The sequence below is a fragment of the Neofelis nebulosa genome, chromosome 8, assembly GCF_028018385.1.
Source record: "Neofelis nebulosa isolate mNeoNeb1 chromosome 8, mNeoNeb1.pri, whole genome shotgun sequence".
NCBI classification, from domain to species: Eukaryota; Metazoa; Chordata; class Mammalia; order Carnivora; family Felidae; genus Neofelis; species Neofelis nebulosa.
The window spans coordinates 61,878,034-61,894,314 of NC_080789.1; the positions used below are offsets into that span (position 1 = coordinate 61,878,034).

General features: G+C 51.0%; 1 protein-coding gene and 1 long non-coding RNA gene across 5 annotated transcripts; one reads left to right on the plus strand and one right to left on the minus strand.

Annotated features, from left to right (window-relative positions):
* Positions 1–518: 518 nt before the first annotated feature.
* LOC131519469 (uncharacterized) lies at positions 519–10,181 on the minus strand. Its single transcript, XR_009265640.1, has 2 exons — positions 10,013–10,181; positions 519–737 (listed from the first exon to the last, which is right to left on the minus strand). It is a non-coding gene; the product is annotated as an uncharacterized LOC131519469 (long non-coding RNA).
* On the plus strand, positions 8,529–15,622 carry NFE2 (nuclear factor, erythroid 2). 4 transcript variants are annotated; one of them, XM_058742517.1, is made up of 4 exons: positions 8,529–8,784; positions 12,240–12,771; positions 12,980–13,148; positions 14,338–15,622. In XM_058742517.1, exons 3-4 carry the CDS (start codon positions 13,035–13,037, stop codon positions 15,343–15,345), a joined length of 1,122 nt encoding a protein of 373 aa, XP_058598500.1. In that variant the 5' UTR covers positions 8,529–8,784; positions 12,240–12,771; positions 12,980–13,034; the 3' UTR covers positions 15,346–15,622. The 4 variants fall into 4 exon arrangements, with proteins under 4 accessions (XP_058598500.1, XP_058598502.1, XP_058598501.1 ...); XM_058742519.1 differs by having other exon boundaries at positions 12,601–12,771; XM_058742518.1 differs by having other exon boundaries at positions 12,660–12,771.
* Positions 15,623–16,281: the final 659 nt, after the last annotated feature.

A 16,281-nucleotide genomic window follows, 5' to 3' on the forward strand; every position in this document is an offset into this window, starting at 1 on the left:
GAGAGTGGGTTAGGGGCAGAGAGAGAGAGAGGAAGAGACAGAATCCGAAGCAGCACAGAATCTGTGCTGACAGCTCAGAGCCCGATGAGGGACTCGAACCCACTAGCTGTGAGATCATGACCTGAGCTGAAGTCAGACACTCAACCGACTGAGCCATCCAGGCGCCCCAATTTTTTTTTTATTTCTTAAGTAATCTCTACACCCAGTATGGAACCCAAACTAACAACTCTGAGATCAAGAGTAGCATGCTCAACTGACTGAGCCAGTCAGGCTCCCCAGAATGGATTTTTTTTCTTCCCCAGGAAAGTTGAATGGAGGGGGAAAAGGGCAAAGAAGTTAACAGTGTCTGCAAGTTTATAATTCTGGATATGAAGGGCAGTTGATGGATTATTTAAAGAATAAAATAAAGACATAGTACCAATGGTTTAGAGGTGCTTGAGGAAAAAGGGGTAATTGGGTGGGAGGAGTGGTGTTAGGGTATGAAAAGAAAAAGCAGAAAATGGTGCACAGAAGGTAAGTTACTTGGACATTTCAGATTTTATCTGAATTAAATTGTTCCAGCTTTCTTTTCTTCTCCAACCCTTGGTCTTTCCTTATTTCTTCTTTCCACCTCTCCTCCCACCAGAGAGTAAGAAACAATGAAGTCTGCTTTTCATTTCTTGTCCGGGTAACTGAGCTTCTGGCTCTCCACCAATCCTCAGTCTGGATCTCTGTCTCTTTTCTTCTGTCCCTTCATTCTGGAAAAGGAAAGCTGATAGTTTGGGGAAGACAAGGCCAGGAGCCCTCCACCTTCCTCCTTGTGGGTGTCTCATTCTCTGGCAAGTGATCTCTTTGGGGAAAATATGACCAGGATATACAGGTTACGAGCATGGTTTCAGCTGCAAACAGGGAGAACACACTTAAGAATTGCCAACAGGGAAAATGTGAGTCCCTAGTGTGAAGAACGGCTTTTTGGAAGAAGCTTTAAATACAAGAAAATTTTGGAAGGGGCCCAGAGGCACAGGGCAAATTAGGCAACTTTCATCCAGTGTCTCCCTGTGCTACATCAAGGTGAGCCCAGTCTCACCAAGGTGAAGAGAACCCCAGAATGTCCCCTCCTTGTCAGTTTTGGCCAAGATGGTCACTCCTAGAGACTGGAAGAACCTCAGTGAAGCCCTCTAAGTTTTCCTAGGGGAGGTCAACCCAAATTGGCCCAGGGTACTTGGAGGGAGGGGGCTATCTGAGAACTTTGATAGGCAACTAGCCTCCAGGCAGGGTGTGGGCCCTGAATCTCTTCACTAAGATCCATTCGGCTGTCCCAGAAAACGTCAGGAAACTTCCTCTCCACCCAAACCTCTTTTTACAACATTGGGGTTTCCATACAATGTAACTGGTCAAATCTAACAGGCTTTTCCCCCCACAACTGTGCATTTGCATATATTGTTTCTTCTGCCCAGTATGTTGTCACTCATTTTTCTCCCTAGGAAATTCAGATTTTTCCATCTTTCAAGACTAGTTGAAAGGTTAGCTCCTCTCCAAGGCCTTCCCTAAAATAGTTAACCCTTTTCCTTCATTCCCCCCAAAATTAACTTACCTATTCTCACATCACTGGCCATATCTACTAATCTGTTTATACATGTGTCTGCACCATTAGACTGTGAGTGCCCAAAGGCAAAAATCCCAACTTAGTTTTCTTGGTATCCTCCAAATTTAGCAACTTGGTAAGTACTCTAGAAATATTTGTTGATTGAGTGAGAATATTTATGCTCAGAACTAGACACCTTGTATATATAAAAAAGACAAAACATGAAATGCAATCCTTCTCAGTAAGATGTTTATCTACTAGTTAACAACAATTTAATATAATAATTTAATTATTTAATAATAATATCAGATGTGCCACATACATATGTACCATAACGGTGCTCACTATATCCCAGGCACTGAATCACTGAATTAAACATATATACCTGGTCTTTAACTAATTTATTTTTCACAATAACATATAAGTATTGTTATTATCCCCCAAATTACTAGGTGGGTAAAATTAGGCTCAGACAGATTAAATAATTTGCTTGAGATCTCAAAGTGATTGTCAGAGTGCAGGCGCTTCCAATTTCAAAATTCATGCTCTTAAAAAAAAGGGGGTTGGCGGGGGCACCGGGGTGGCTCAGTCAGTTAAGTGTCTGACTTTGGCTCAGGTCACCATCTCACAGTTCATGAGTTTGAGCGCAGAGCTGGCTTCAGATCCTGTCCCCCTCTCTCTCTGCCCCTCCCCCACTTGCCCGCATGTGTGCACACGCTCTCTCTCTCTCTCTCTCTCTCTGTCTGAGAAATAAATAAACATTAAAAAAAATTTTTTTATGTTTATTTATTTCTCAGACAGAGACAGAGCATGAGTGGGGGAGGGGCAGAGAGAGAGGGAGACACAGAATCAGAAGCAGGCTCCAGGCTGTGAGCTGTCAGCACAGAGCCTGACGCGGGGCTCGAACTCACAAACCGTGAGATCATGACCTGAGCCGAAGTCAGTTGCTCAACCGACTGAGGCACCCCTTATAAATAAACATTTTTTAAAAATTTGGAGGGGGGGGGCGCCTGGATGACTCAGTCGGTTAAGCGTCCAGCTGTTGATTTTGGCTCAGGTCGTGATCTCTCAATTCCTGAGATCAATCCCAGAATCAGGCTCTGCGCTGACAGTAAGGGAGGGACCTGCTTGGGATTCTCTCTCTCCCTCTCCCTCCGCCCCTCCCCTGTTCACACACTCTCTCTCAAAATAAATAAACTTTTAAGAAATAATTGGGGGAGTGCCTGGTTGGCTTGGTCAGAAGAGCATATGACTCTTGATCTTGGGGTTGTGAGTTCGGGCCCCACACCGGGTATAGAGATTACTTAAACAAATAAAAACTTTAGAAAACAAAATTTTAAAGGTTTTTTAAAAGTTTTTATTTGTTTAAGTAATCTCTACACCCAATATGGGGCTCAAATTCATGACCTCAAGATCAAGAGTTGCATGCTTTTCCACCTAAGCCAGCCAGGCGGGCGCCCCTTAAGATTTTAATTTAAGTAATCTCTGCACGTAATGTGGGGATCAAACCCACAATCCCAAGATCAAGAGTCATGTGCTTCACTGACTGAGCCAGCCAGGTGCCCCTAAAATTCATGTTCTTAGTCTTAATGTTATAGTGCCTGAGTCAAGTTTTGTACAATACAGTTTACACCATCTCTATTACAGGGGAATATAATAAAGCACAAACTCATATACACAATAAAATATTAGAAAATAAAATATTTAGGGGCACCTGGGTGGCTCAGTCAATTGGGCATCTGACTCTTGGTTTTGGCTCAGGTCATGATCTCACCGTTTGTGAGTTGGAGCCCCGACTCTGGCTCCGTGTGGACCCTGCTTGGGATTCTCTCTCTCCCTCTCTCTCTGCTCCTCTCCCACTCACACACACACACACACTCTCTCTCTCTCTCTCTCTCTCTCTCAAAATAAGGAAATAAACTTCAAAAATAAAATATTTAGGGGCACATGGATAGCTCAGTGGGTTAAACATCTCAGTTGGTTAAACATTCCAGGTCAGGTCATGATTTCAGGGTCGTGAGATCAAGCCCCAAATCAGGCTCTGGGCTGGGCATGGGGGCTGCTTCAGATTCTCTCTCTCTCTCCTCCCTTCCATCCCCCAGTTCATGCACTCTCGAAAGAAAGAAAGAAAGAAAGGAAAGAAAGGAAGGAAGGAAGGAAGGAAGGAAGGAAGGAAGGAAGGAAGGAAGGAAGGAAGGAAGGAAGGAAAGAAGGAAGAAAGAAAGAAAGAAAGAAAGAAAAAGAAAGGGGAAGGGAAGGAAAGAAAAGAAAAGATTTAGGGGCACCTGGGTGGCTCAGTCAGTTAAGCGTCTGACTTTGGCTCGGGTCATGATCTCGCAGTTTGTGGGTTTGAGCCCCGCTTAGGGCTCTGTGCTGTCAGTTCAGAGCCTGGAGCCTGCTTCGGATTCTGTGTCTCCCTCTCTCTCTGCCCCTCCCCTACTCATGCTCTGTCTCTCTCTCTCTCTCAAAAATAAACATTAAAATTAAAAAAAAAAGTAGGCATCAAGTCTTTCATCCTGTAAGGAGCAGAGGGTGGCACTTCCTAGGCAGCCCCGCCCCTGCAGAGGATTGCGACAGGGTGAGGTGGGGGTAGGGGTTTTGGGTTCCTGGAAGGTGGCTGAAGCCCATAAGGCTGGCCCAGTGCCCATCGTGTGGCTAAAACTGTCCCCGCCCAATAGTGCTGGTGGGAGAGCCATGGCCTGAGGGCTAGTTCCTGGAAGTCTAGCCACCACTCTCCCCAGCCAACTGCTGCATCCTAGGCCTAGATGTCTCCCAGAGTCAGGCTACCCACTGGCTGCCATTCTGTTCCAAGCTTCTCTCCACAGGAGTGTGGCCTCCAGATGGGTCATCTTATCCCTCAAGCCCCTGAGGCCCTGCAGCCTCAGGCTTTGAAGCTTCCCTTTCCCCGACCTTAACAGACTCCAATTTCCTATTGATTCCTTTTCATCTTCCCAACAACACCACCAAATAGGTATTATCATCATTATCTCCATTTTTCAGGTGGGGAGACAAAGCTCGGAAAGGGTGGGCTGCCCCAAGGCACATCACCTGGAAATGCTGACTTAAGCCCAGGCCTCAGGATTCAGGATCTGGTCCTCCTGCATTCCGCTAAGTGTCATGCTCACATCTCTTTGGAGGTTTAGAAGTGAGCCCTGGGGGTTATTCGTTCAGGGCCACTCTGGACTTATCTATTAGCCTTCATCCATTTGGGGTTCACGGCTAGGTTCTGCTCTCAGGACATAGCTCTTAGAAGCCAGAGTCTGGGAACCTCAGTCTTACCCAACACCTTGGGCCCATAAGCTCCAAGGTTTCTTGGTCTGACAGTGGGACTCAGTCTCCCCTCAACTCCTGCCTGAGTCAATCCTCTTAAGAATTCTTACCACTGCAAAGCAACCTCTTCAAAGACCGTTTTATATGATCCTCACCCAAACTAGAACACAAGGAAGAAAACAATGGATGGTTTAGGAGATCTGGTTCTACTACCTGGGCCTCAGTTTACTTTAGTAAGAGGGGCCTCAACTATTCCGGGGTCCCAGACCCCCCATCCCTACCTCCCCCAGCCATCCGGGGTAACTGCCAGGCTCTGGTGCCTAGGATAACGCCCAGCCCTCCCCTTGCCTCCTGTGGCTGCCTCCCCTTTCCGTCTGTTGAGAGAGGAAGCCGGGGGGTGGCGGGTGCAGCCCTGCAGGGCACTGATAAAGGTCCAGGCCTGCCCCCGCCCCCTGGGGCCACTGCGGTCAGACCAGCAGGCAAGCAGGCCAGGCAGCCATCTCCCTCTGGGACCCATGGCCCTCCCCTGGTTCCACCTCTACTTACCCCGCCCTACTCGGGAAGCTGGTTGCATAACCCAGTGGGGTGTTTGGCAACATTGCTTGTGGCTTGACCTGATGCTGGTGGTGGTGTGCACATGCGTTGGAGTGAGGGTGGGGGGTGGATTCATCAGGGGTGACAAGTCAGCCTTCTGGGGATAGGTGAGCAGCATGGATGGAGAGTGGTATAACAGTAAAGATCTGTTGCTTTGTTTTTCTCCATGTTCTGTCTGCTACCTTTGCTGAAGGGGGAGAATCTTGAGATAGGAAACTCTCAGGTATCTTGCCTTGCCAAGCCACAGGCACGATCCAACCCATTCAGGTTCCTAATTCCCTGTTAATCGTAAATTAAGGCAAAGACTTAAGATAGAAGGTTGTTGACTTTGGGGATGCCCAGGCAGCTCAGTTGGTTAAGCGTCTGACTCTTGATTTCAGCTCACGGTTTGTGAGTTCAAGCTCGGCGTCAGGCTCTGTGCTGACGGTGTGGAGCCTGCTTGGGATTTTCTCTCTCTCCCCCCCTCTCACTCTGCCTCTCTCCGGCTCCCTGCTCATGGTCTCTGTCTCTAAAAATAAATAAATAAATAAACATTAAAAGAAGAAGAAGAAGAAGAAGAAGGCTGTTGACTCTGGACATCAGGAATCTGAGAGGCGGAAGCTGAAGGAATCATTCCCACCCCCTGAGGGCTGTAAAGGATGCTCTGGAGGCAGGACACAGCCTGGGAACAGATGTAATGGCCTCTTCCTACAGGAGGAGAGTCGGGGAGAGGTGGGAGAGACACTTTTGTCTGGCCAGTCACCTCAGTGAACACTGTCTGTTCACTCGGTTTGCTGTACATGATTGTGTCTGTCCCCCTGAAATAAGTAGGAAACTGCCTCCCTAGCTTGACTTTCAAGACTTTACAATCTAGCTCCGAACTTCCCAGGCTTCTCTTCCACTGCTCCTACCCCACACCCCACCCTAGTAGACCCAAAGAACTATTTCACATTTTATGCCTCTGTTCCTTCATACCTTTGCTTGGAACACCCTTCTCCCCCTCTCTGTCTGGTGAACCCCTAGTCATTCTCCACAGCCCAGCTCAATCGTCACCTCCTCTGTGAAGCCTTTCCTGAATTTCACAAAGCAGAAATTCGACTCCACGGCACTTTTTTTTTTTTTTCATTTTTTTTTTTTTAACGTTTATTCATTTTTGAGAGACAGACAGAGTGTGAGCAGGGGAGAAAGCTGAGAGAGAGAGGGAGACACAGAATCCGAAGCGGACTCCAGGCTCCAAGCTGTCAGGACAGAGCCTGACACAGGGCTCGAACTCACAAATGGCGAAATCATGACCTGAGACAAAGTTGGACGCTTAACCAACTGAGCCACCTAGGCGCCCCCAAAGCACTTTATATAGACCTTTATTAGTGTCATTCCCCAACTAGACTGTGAGTGAGGACATAGACTATGTCTTATTCATCTTCGTGTTCCTGGAGTATAACACATAACAGACACTCAATAAATATTTGTTGAATGAATTAACGAGCGATGAGGCTTGTGTTATCCACAGTTGTATCTGCAATGCCACAACCGTGGCCTGAACCGGTAGTTTTCATTCAATAACTGTCTGTTGACTAGCTGTAACCTGATATCATTATTTAATCAGCCACCAGTGTGACTATCGCCACCCTTCATCCCCTCTGAGGGGCCAGAATAAGTATGCCACTGAGAGCTGTGTCTGAATGCCCAGATTCCAGGTATGTGACCCAGATTCACGGCCAGGTCATCAAGAGATTCCGGACCCACATGTGCCGTGCAATGAAGCCGTGGGTCCCCTCCTGTCCTACATAGATCACACATGTAGAATCATCATCTCCTGGGCTAGAGATGGAATCCAAAGCATGTAACCATGGGTTTGGAGTGGGTGTTGATCAGTCCCACACACACAGGCTGCAAGAAGGATGCAAAGAAGCTGTATCAAACTGCCGCTTGAGTTGCTTGCTTGTGCTGCTGGCTGTGGAAGGTCCTAAGGGAGAAGTGGGGTTGATGTAGGGCTGTAGGGGTGGGGAACACTTGGAGGAGGACTCCCAGTAGCTATGCGTTACCAAAGGAAACAGAACATTCCCATTATTTTAACAGTGAACAGGAGCCTATCAGAGGATGTTGGCTGGGTGCCAGCTCTGCCTTGGGGTGACACCTGTCTGCCTCCCACTCTTTGTTTCCAGTATAACTTGAACATTATAAGAAGAAAAAAACAGAGAAAAAGCCTCAGCTGCAGCTGTAAGGACTGAAGCTAGACATAGGAGGGACTTTCCTGACAGCTAAGAGTCACTAAAAGTAAGCTAGGAGGAAGGAAGCCTCTTCTAGTCTCCAGAGAGAGATCTGTTTGGCCTGGGTCTTGGGTTGTGTGTTGGAGGCCAAGGGATGATGGAGTGACTTCTGGGAGTACTTACTGGCCTGAGAAAGAGCTGCTGTGGGTGCTGGGGATGAACCTGATACCCTATACAGGTGTCCTGGCCTGTCCAGAGTATGCGGCTGCCATGTGTTCGGGTGCCCGGCCTGGCACCCAGGGCCCCCTTTAAGAGAGGTGAATAATGTCCCTTCTGGGCGCCCCCACACACATCCAACTCCCCTCACACACTGACAACAAACCTGGCCAAGAAAGAGGCCTTTGTCCTAGGACATCTGAGGCTGCTGGGGGAGGGGAGAGGGCTACAGGTGAAAGGACACATCAAAGCAGCAACTGCCCCTCCTCCCCAAAAGAGCTCCCCTGCCTCTTTCCCAGAACCCAGGCTTTCCTTAAATAAAAGCAGCGCCCTCCATGCCCACCTGCCTAAGGAGCTGGGACACTAGACATTAAGTCCTTATCTTTCGCTGCCATCCACCTCGCTGTGACTCTGTTTCCCTGTCTCAGAGAGAGTCAAGAGGGCAGAAGGAAGGAGGTTGCGACCTGTATAAAGTTTAGAGGTCACTTTGGAGCGGGCTACCGGGTTGGAATTCATCCTGTGCATAGGAGAGACGCAGGCCTGGCGGGACTCCTGGGCTCAAAAGGAGGGCTGGGAGCCGCTGGGAACCGTGTGTGCCCCCGCTGGCCGGGAACAAGGTGGGGGCGGGGTGTGGGCAGAAACCACACCGGGCTCAAGTTTCCTCTCTTGGCCAGAAGGGGCAGGAGGAGAGGAGGGCCACGGGGAAAGGGGAGGGTTGGAGGAAGGACGGAGAACTCAGGCCGAGGGCTTCACAGTGGAGGCTGGTGCGCCGCCGGCGCTCTCCCTCCATACTCAGTGCTCAGTAATGGCCCGGGGGCGGGGCGCAGCCCTCCCCCGTTTTCAGAGGTAGCAGAGATCCTCACCCAGGAGGTGTCAGCCCAGGCCCAGCCTCCCCAGAGACAGCACCCCGGAGCCACATCTCTCTCCTCACTCTGCTTGGACCCTGCACAGGTGCCTGACGGGCGGGGTGGGAGGGGGATTTCAGTGGGATCCCCCGAGGGGCGAGCTGGGGAGGTGGAGGTGGCAGAGGGAGAAAAGAACCAACTTTCCTCACGTCCCTAGGAGATCTCCGGGCTTCCCAGGCTGCCCTGGGTTTAGGAATTTGACATCTTTGGGAATTCATCTGGGAGAAGACCTTGATGGCTTCTGGAGCACTCTGAGAGGCTTGGGGTGAGAGGCTGTAGATGGGGACCAGGCAGGGGTCCTCCAAGGCACCTCTGAGGGGCTGAGGCAGAACCCTTTGGCAGGGGGCTGCCCCTGGAGAGCCGATAGACTCTCAGGTATTTGGCACCGTCCTTCTCTACTCCTGTTCATCACTGCCCTGTCTGGCCAGCTGGGAAGATTTGGTGGAAGGTGAGGAATCGGAGACACCGGATGCCTGGATCGCTGCCAACCACGGCAGCAGGATGGAGTGGTGGGCGCAGGGCTGTTGAGGTCTTGCCTCCTTTGCCCCCCTCACTTCTCCCAGGCCCCCGGGGCAGTTAGAGATCAGCTGGAACCAGCAGGGAGAGGAAGGCATCTGGCCCCCAGTGTGGTTCCTTCAGACTGGAAATCTTAGCAGCTTGGGAAGTAGGAGGCAGGGTAGCCGTGGAACAGAGGAGGAGAGGTATCAGATCTGCTGGGGCTGGGATTCTCTCTAGTCATTGGCCCCCAAATGACCAGGGTTTGGTTTCTAGGGACTGAGTGAGGATAACAGAGACGTAGGCCTTTCTCCCCTGTTCCCATACACCTGTTTGAGTCGTATGCCCTCAGGAGACTAATCCTCACTCTGAGCAAATCTCTCTCCCCTTTTCTTCCATTCGGTTTCTCTATTTTACCTCTATGTGCCTCTCCGTCTTTTGGGATTCTTCTTAACCTCTCTAAATAGCTTGCTCGCTTGCCTCTCCAACACCCCAGGTGTCGCTGATCCGTGCCCATTCTTTCACTGCTTCTGTTGACACCTGGAGAGGCGGGGTGGTCTAACAAGCCTCAGAACAGGATCCCAGAAGCAAGCACCCTCTCTATCTCTGTCTCCCCGTCAAGGCATCCCTTCCCAAATGGTCCTCATCTCGAATCCTTAAGCAGAAAGCTCCATATCATTCTGTGATCACTTTCCTGTGATAAGATCTTTCTGGGTAGGACCATCCGGATCACAGTAAGGAGGATGGATTATAGTCCCTGAAGATGGCTTCAGTCCTACCTGATACATGTTGGTGGGGAGGAAGATGGCTGTGTGACCTCAAAGTGCAGGTGAAACTGGAAACTGGGAACTGTTTACTGTAAAGCAAAAGGGACACAGGCAGGCTCACTCTCCTTTCCCAGGATCTGTCCAGCTTCTGCGTCCCCTGTGATGTTCTGTTTGATCCAATTCTGACTACACCCTCCTCCCTGATCTGTATCACTAGCTGCCAGCCCGTCTTCCAGTCCCATCCTTAGAAAGGTAGGCTCCTAAGACCCAGAGGGGACTATGCCTGGTGTATAGACCACTACCAATCCCTGAGTATTTAGGGAAAAACATACTACTCCCCTTTGGCCTGGTACAAACTTGACGCGGCACCAGGGAGATGGTTGGAGCTGGTCCAGAGATTCTCATCAACTCCCTCTTCCCTGACCTTTTGCCTCCCTGAGGGACCCTTCTGGATTCTCATTTTCTTGTCTCAAAGGTGCAAGGCAGATTGAGCTCCTGGTCTTCATGAGAAGGGACTGATATCTAGTCTCAGAGACCAGGGCAGCCTAGAATCCAGCCTTGCCTGGGTCATGGGTTTGAAGCTAAGAGAAGTCTGGAGATCATTTGCCAGGTTCTTTTCTGGCTTTGTGTTCTTTCATGTAAATACATATGGCTGGACTAGTTGAGCGTTTCTCAAGGTGGGGTGGGCTTCTGGCATCAGAAACACTAGGGCACTTGTTAAAATGCTGATTGCTGGGTACCTGCACCTATGAATTCAATTCAGTAGGTCTGGGATGGCTTGCAGGAAGGAGCCTGTGTTTTTACAAGTATGATGGATGAATGCAGTGCATCATCTAGTTTGTGACTGCCTGAACTAGATGCCAGATACTGCCTCTCATAGCAAAGAGCTTCTAGGGTCCTGTTTCCATTTAATGGAAGAAACTGAATGGGGAAGTGATTTGGCCAAAGTCACACATTTGGAAGGCCATAGAACCTGGTCTCCTGCCTCCTAGGGCAGGATCTTTGAACTGCACCTAAGAGTCAGATCCAGGAAGATACAAGGAGGGAGAAGGGGGGGGGGGGGGCGGCGCAGAGGGCAGAGGGGCAGAAGGACTATGAGGCAAGAAGCATTGTCCCTGCCCCCTAAACCCCTAAACCCCTTCTCCATTCACTTTGCCTTTGGGCAATTTCCTCCAGAACCTGGGTGGGGGAGGGTGGGGTTCCGGTGTTGAAATGGCATCCTGGACAGACATAAACACCCCACCCACTTTGCCCACTGGCCAAGGGCCTGTGCCTACACCAGCTCCCAGCTCTGGGGATAGCACTGTAACAAAGAGGTGGGGGCAAGGGCTAGGGTAGATCCAGCTTTAAAAGGATAATTTGTAATTCTTGCTAATTTGGGGTAAGTCAAAGAGTGAATTCCATATTAGATAGCTGTGATAGGCCATCTTTGTGGTGATCTAAGGTCATGTAATTTGAAGTCATCCAGTCCTATCCTCTGTCCCTTTAGAAGTTTCTCCCACCCCCTAGCCTGCCTGCCTTTACTTATATGGCAGGGGTAGGGTGCTGGGTCTGGCCCTAAGATATTGGGAGGCCCCTGCAAAATCTACTTGGAATCTCTTGCCAAAGGCAGAGAGAACAGATGCAGGGAGATGGGTGTTGGGAATAGGGAGGTAGGATGAGGAGAGGGGCAGATAAAGAGGAAGATGAAGGTAGGGGTGAGGGTTTGTTGAGAATGTTAAGCTGCCCAAGCAGAAAGGGACCTCTGAGTTCAATTTATCCAACTCCCTGGTTTTATAAATGAGGAAACAGAAGCTCAGAGAAGTGCGATGGCCTTGCCCAACCTCACACTGCTGCTTTGTGGCTGACCAGCAGCTAGAACCCACATCAAAGAAAGCGGGGGGTGAGGGTGTGAAGGGGAGTGTGTATGTAAGGTTCTAAAGGATATTCCCCAGAAGAGGAGAAAAGAGATTCCACAGAACTGACTGGCCAATATGGGACGGTAGACCACCAATAGAGGACCAGAGTATGGACACACAAGAGTGGGATGGGAAGGGGTCTGAGAGGCCAGTACAGGCTAGCAGAGTTAGCTAGTATGTTCCAGACCTGAGCCTGTTATTTCCCAGGTTGGGTGTCACTCTCTGAATGGACATTATAGGATCTTGGTGAAAATCAATCTCATAAACTAATAACAATGGTGAAAACATCAACGCAGTTCTTGGTAGTTCTTAATAGGTCTCTGCTATGATTGTCCCTTTAGGAACCCTGGAAGCCTGGCTGTGTGGGTTGGGGTATGGCTGAGATGACCCTGCAGGGATATAGGACAGAGAGGTCCAGTGTCCCCAGAGACCATTCCTCCTCTGCTGCCTCCAGCTGATAAACCTCTTATCTGGCACAAGCAGGGGAGCCCAGAGCCAGGATAGGAGGAGAAGGCAGGGCTGCTATCAGCCACCAGGCCTGGGCCATATCTCAGAGAAGGGGAGGGGCTGTCTGCTTGGCTCTTCCCACAACACACTCCTTGGGGATCCCCAAGCACTTACTCTCATCTTGAGAACATGAGACAGAGGAGGAAAACTGAGGACAGAGGAGGAAAGCCAGAGTGATCCCTGATGTTGCCCCAGAACAAGGGAAAAAAACCAAACCAAAACAAACCAGAAGATGTGACTTCTGCCCTGCCCAGCGATACGGTTTTGGGGGAGTAAGAAGTAGGAGGAAGAGAAGGAGGCGTCTTGTCTGAAAAAGAAGGTGAAGCCCTACTGTGCTCCCAAAGGAACCGACTACAGCCACAGCAGGTGAGGCAGAGATCACACCGCAGACAAGCCTTTGCTTAAGGAGTTGGTTGATGAGGACAACATAATTGGGGGGATGAGGCCTGTCCTTCTCTCAGGCGAGGCTGCAGGGAATTCTCCATGGAGGCAGGACAAAATTGCTGGGCACTCGAGGGGCCTTTTCTTTTCTTTTTTTTTTCTTTTTTCAAAGCCTGTTTCTCCTTTGCCACAGGTTGCAGGGGCCTTTTGGGCTTTGGGGACCCTGGACCAGGCCCTGGCCCAGTAGGATGCCCCCGTGTCCTCCCCAGCAGAGCAGGAACAGGGTGACACAGTTGCCCACTCTGGAGCTGGGCGAGATGGAACTGACCTGGCAAGAGATCATGTCCATCACTGAGCTGCAGGTGAGCGGGGCTGGGGGAACCTGGGGGAGGGAAGAGCAGAGAAGCAGGGAGGCTGGCTGGGACGAAGGCAGGGGACTGGATCAAACAGGGAAGCTTCCAGGGACTGGAAAAGGAAGGGTCGGAGTAGGAGGGGGATCCGGATGAAAGACCAGAACATTAAGGGGAAAGGGGTGTAGAGGAGCAGGGGATAGGAGTGGTGGAAGAATCTGATTGGGGGGTGTAAGCGCTCCCAGCAGCCACTCTGCTCACATCATTCTACCCCACCTCCTGCCCCGCCTACCCTTTCTCACCTTCTTCCCTTCTGAACCCCCTCTCCTCCAATCCTGCCCATCTTCTTCCTTCATTTCCTCCCCTTGCCCTCAGATGCCGGGGCCCCTTTCCCTCAGGTAGTAGAGCAATAGTTCAGGGGCCTCGGGAAGGGGGGGTGGTCAGACTATGACGGGGTCCTCGCCTCCTGCTAGTTGGACAAAGGGGTGTCTGTTGGCCTCACAATGATGCCTTTGTCCCCAGCTGGGCTGGAGCACGGTGGCTCCTCCATGTGGGTTGGGGGCTCTGTTTCCAGCATGTTCTCTCCTCCTCTCTGCACCTGGGCAGGGACAGAGGGACCGAAGAGGAGAGGGTAGAGCTAGTGCCAGCTCCCCAAGGTGCCTCTTGGCCCCCAGGCCTGGCTCTGCCTGCCCCCCTACCCCCCCTTCTCTCCCCTGCCACTGTGCCTGGGTCCTCAGGATCTGCCCTAAGCCCTCCTCCCATGCAGCAGCTCCCTCTGCTGGGCACCCAGGGCATGACCAGGGTCTGAACTTGACCCTTTGACCCCAGATAACCATAGCAGGAAAGGCGTCTGAGGGGGTCATTATAGATAACAACTTCTTGTGTTCCTGAAGGAAATAAAGGAAAAGCAGCCATTTCAACCCAGTAAGAACTTCTGAAGAGGAGATTCCATGTTGTTGCAACATTAGATAGTCTTTCCTGAAGTCGGACTTCAGTGACTTTCATTCAAGTTTAAGCTGCTTTCTGCTTAAAATAGCTGCACTGCAACCTTACAAGAAGCTTTGGGTGATTTTTTAGCACCTTTCTGTTCCCTTGTTATTATCTCACTGTGTCTTTCAGAAGGACCCAGCTTGATCCTGAGAGAGAGCTGGTTTCTCTTCCTCAGCCTGTCTCCAAAACTTCTTTATGGCTTTTCTTGCAGGGACTAAATGCTCCAAGTGAGACGTCGTTTGAGCCCCCTGCCCAGGCCCCATACCCTGGACCCCCACCGCCCCCAACTTACTGCCCCTGCTCAATCCACCCAGATGCTGGCTTCTCCCTTCCTCCACCACCCTATGAGCTCCCAGCACCCACATCTCATGTCCCAGACCCCTCATACTCCTATGGCAACATGGCCATACCAGTCTCCAAGCCACTGACTCTCTCCGGTCTGCTCAGTGAGCCCCTCTCAGATCCTTTGGCTCTCCTGGACATTGGGCTGCCAGGGGGGCCCCCCAAGCCTCAAGAAGACCCAGAATCTGACTCAGGATTATCCCTCAACTATAGCGATGCTGAATCTCTTGAGCTGGAGGGGACAGAGGCTGGCCGACGGCGCGGCGAGTATGTAGAGATGTACCCGGTGGAGTACCCCTACTCACTTATGCCCAATTCCTTAGCCCACCCCAACTATGCCTTGCCACCTGCAGAGACCCCCTTAGCCTTAGAACCCTCCTCAGGCCCTGTGCGGGCCAAGTCCACTGCACGGGGGGAGGCGGGGAGTCGGGATGAGCGACGGGCCCTGGCCATGAAGATTCCCTTCCCGACGGACAAGATTGTCAACTTGCCGGTAGATGACTTTAATGAGCTGTTGGCGCGGTACCCACTGACGGAGAGCCAGCTGGCATTGGTCCGGGACATCCGACGGCGGGGTAAGAACAAGGTGGCCGCCCAGAACTGTCGCAAGAGAAAGTTGGAGACCATCGTGCAGTTGGAGCGGGAACTGGAGAGGCTGGGCAGCGAGCGGGAGCGGCTCCTCCGGGCCAGAGGGGAGGCCGACCGGACCCTGGAGGTCATGCGCCAACAGCTGACAGAGCTGTACTGTGACATTTTCCAGCACCTGCGGGATGAAGCCGGCAACAGCTACTCCCCTGAAGAGTATGCTTTGCAACAGGCCGCTGATGGGGCCATCTTCCTGGTGCCCCGGGGGACCAAGATGGAGGCCACAGACTGAGCTGGCCGAAGGGGTGGGACTGTGATGGAGATTTCCTTTAGTCCCTTCCGATCAAGGTACTCCCCAACCCTGAGGCCCAGAAGGAACTGGGTTCTCTAGACCAGAAGGGGACAGTGGGAAACCTGACGTTTGGAGGGCCCACAGCGTGTTCAGGAAGGCTTGCCTTGAGACAAGCACGTGAGGGGAGGGTTGGAATCTCTTTGCCGTGATTCAGCTTCCCGGGGCTCCAACCTCCTCCTCTTGTTTGAGCTTTGATATATAAAGCGCTCTACACTAATAGCCTTCCACTGTGTCTTCCTTCTCGAGAGAGGGTGACGAGCTGAGCACTTCAAGTTCACCGCTTGGTGGTGATGGGGAGGGAACCCTGCCAGGCTCGTTTCTTTCCCCTACAGCTCTGTATGAGAGAGGTACGCAAGAAATCTGGGCTTGAGCAGTGTGGAGATCTACCTGCTTAATCTCCTTTTGCAGAGCCAGGCGCCGTGGATGATCTGAGGAAGCCCACCCTCCCGGGTGGCCCAGGATTCAGAGAGCTGAGATTGCGGCCCAAACTGACTGCACCCTTGGTGCAAGGTCTCTGAAGTTTAGGCCTCTCCTTTCCCAATCTTTGGAGCAACAGAAAAGCCTAGAATGCCCACAGGCCTTTTTCTTGTTCTCTCCCTGCTGTCTACTTCCGCAGGACTTCCTCATCATGATTGTGCCAGAGCTCTATTCAGAAGACTGAGATGGTCTTGATTGGAATGAGATAGTTTGATTGGCCATCAGAATTTCCAGGGATTTCATACCCAAGTCTGGGCAAAACCTGCTCCAGCATGGAGCAGGATATGAATTTTGGTAACATTTTCTATCTCCTTGGTTATGTTAGACACACTACCCTGCTCTTGTTTGGGGCCCTCCCTTTTCTAGATCCTTGAAGATCTAGGGCCTCTTATTTTTCTC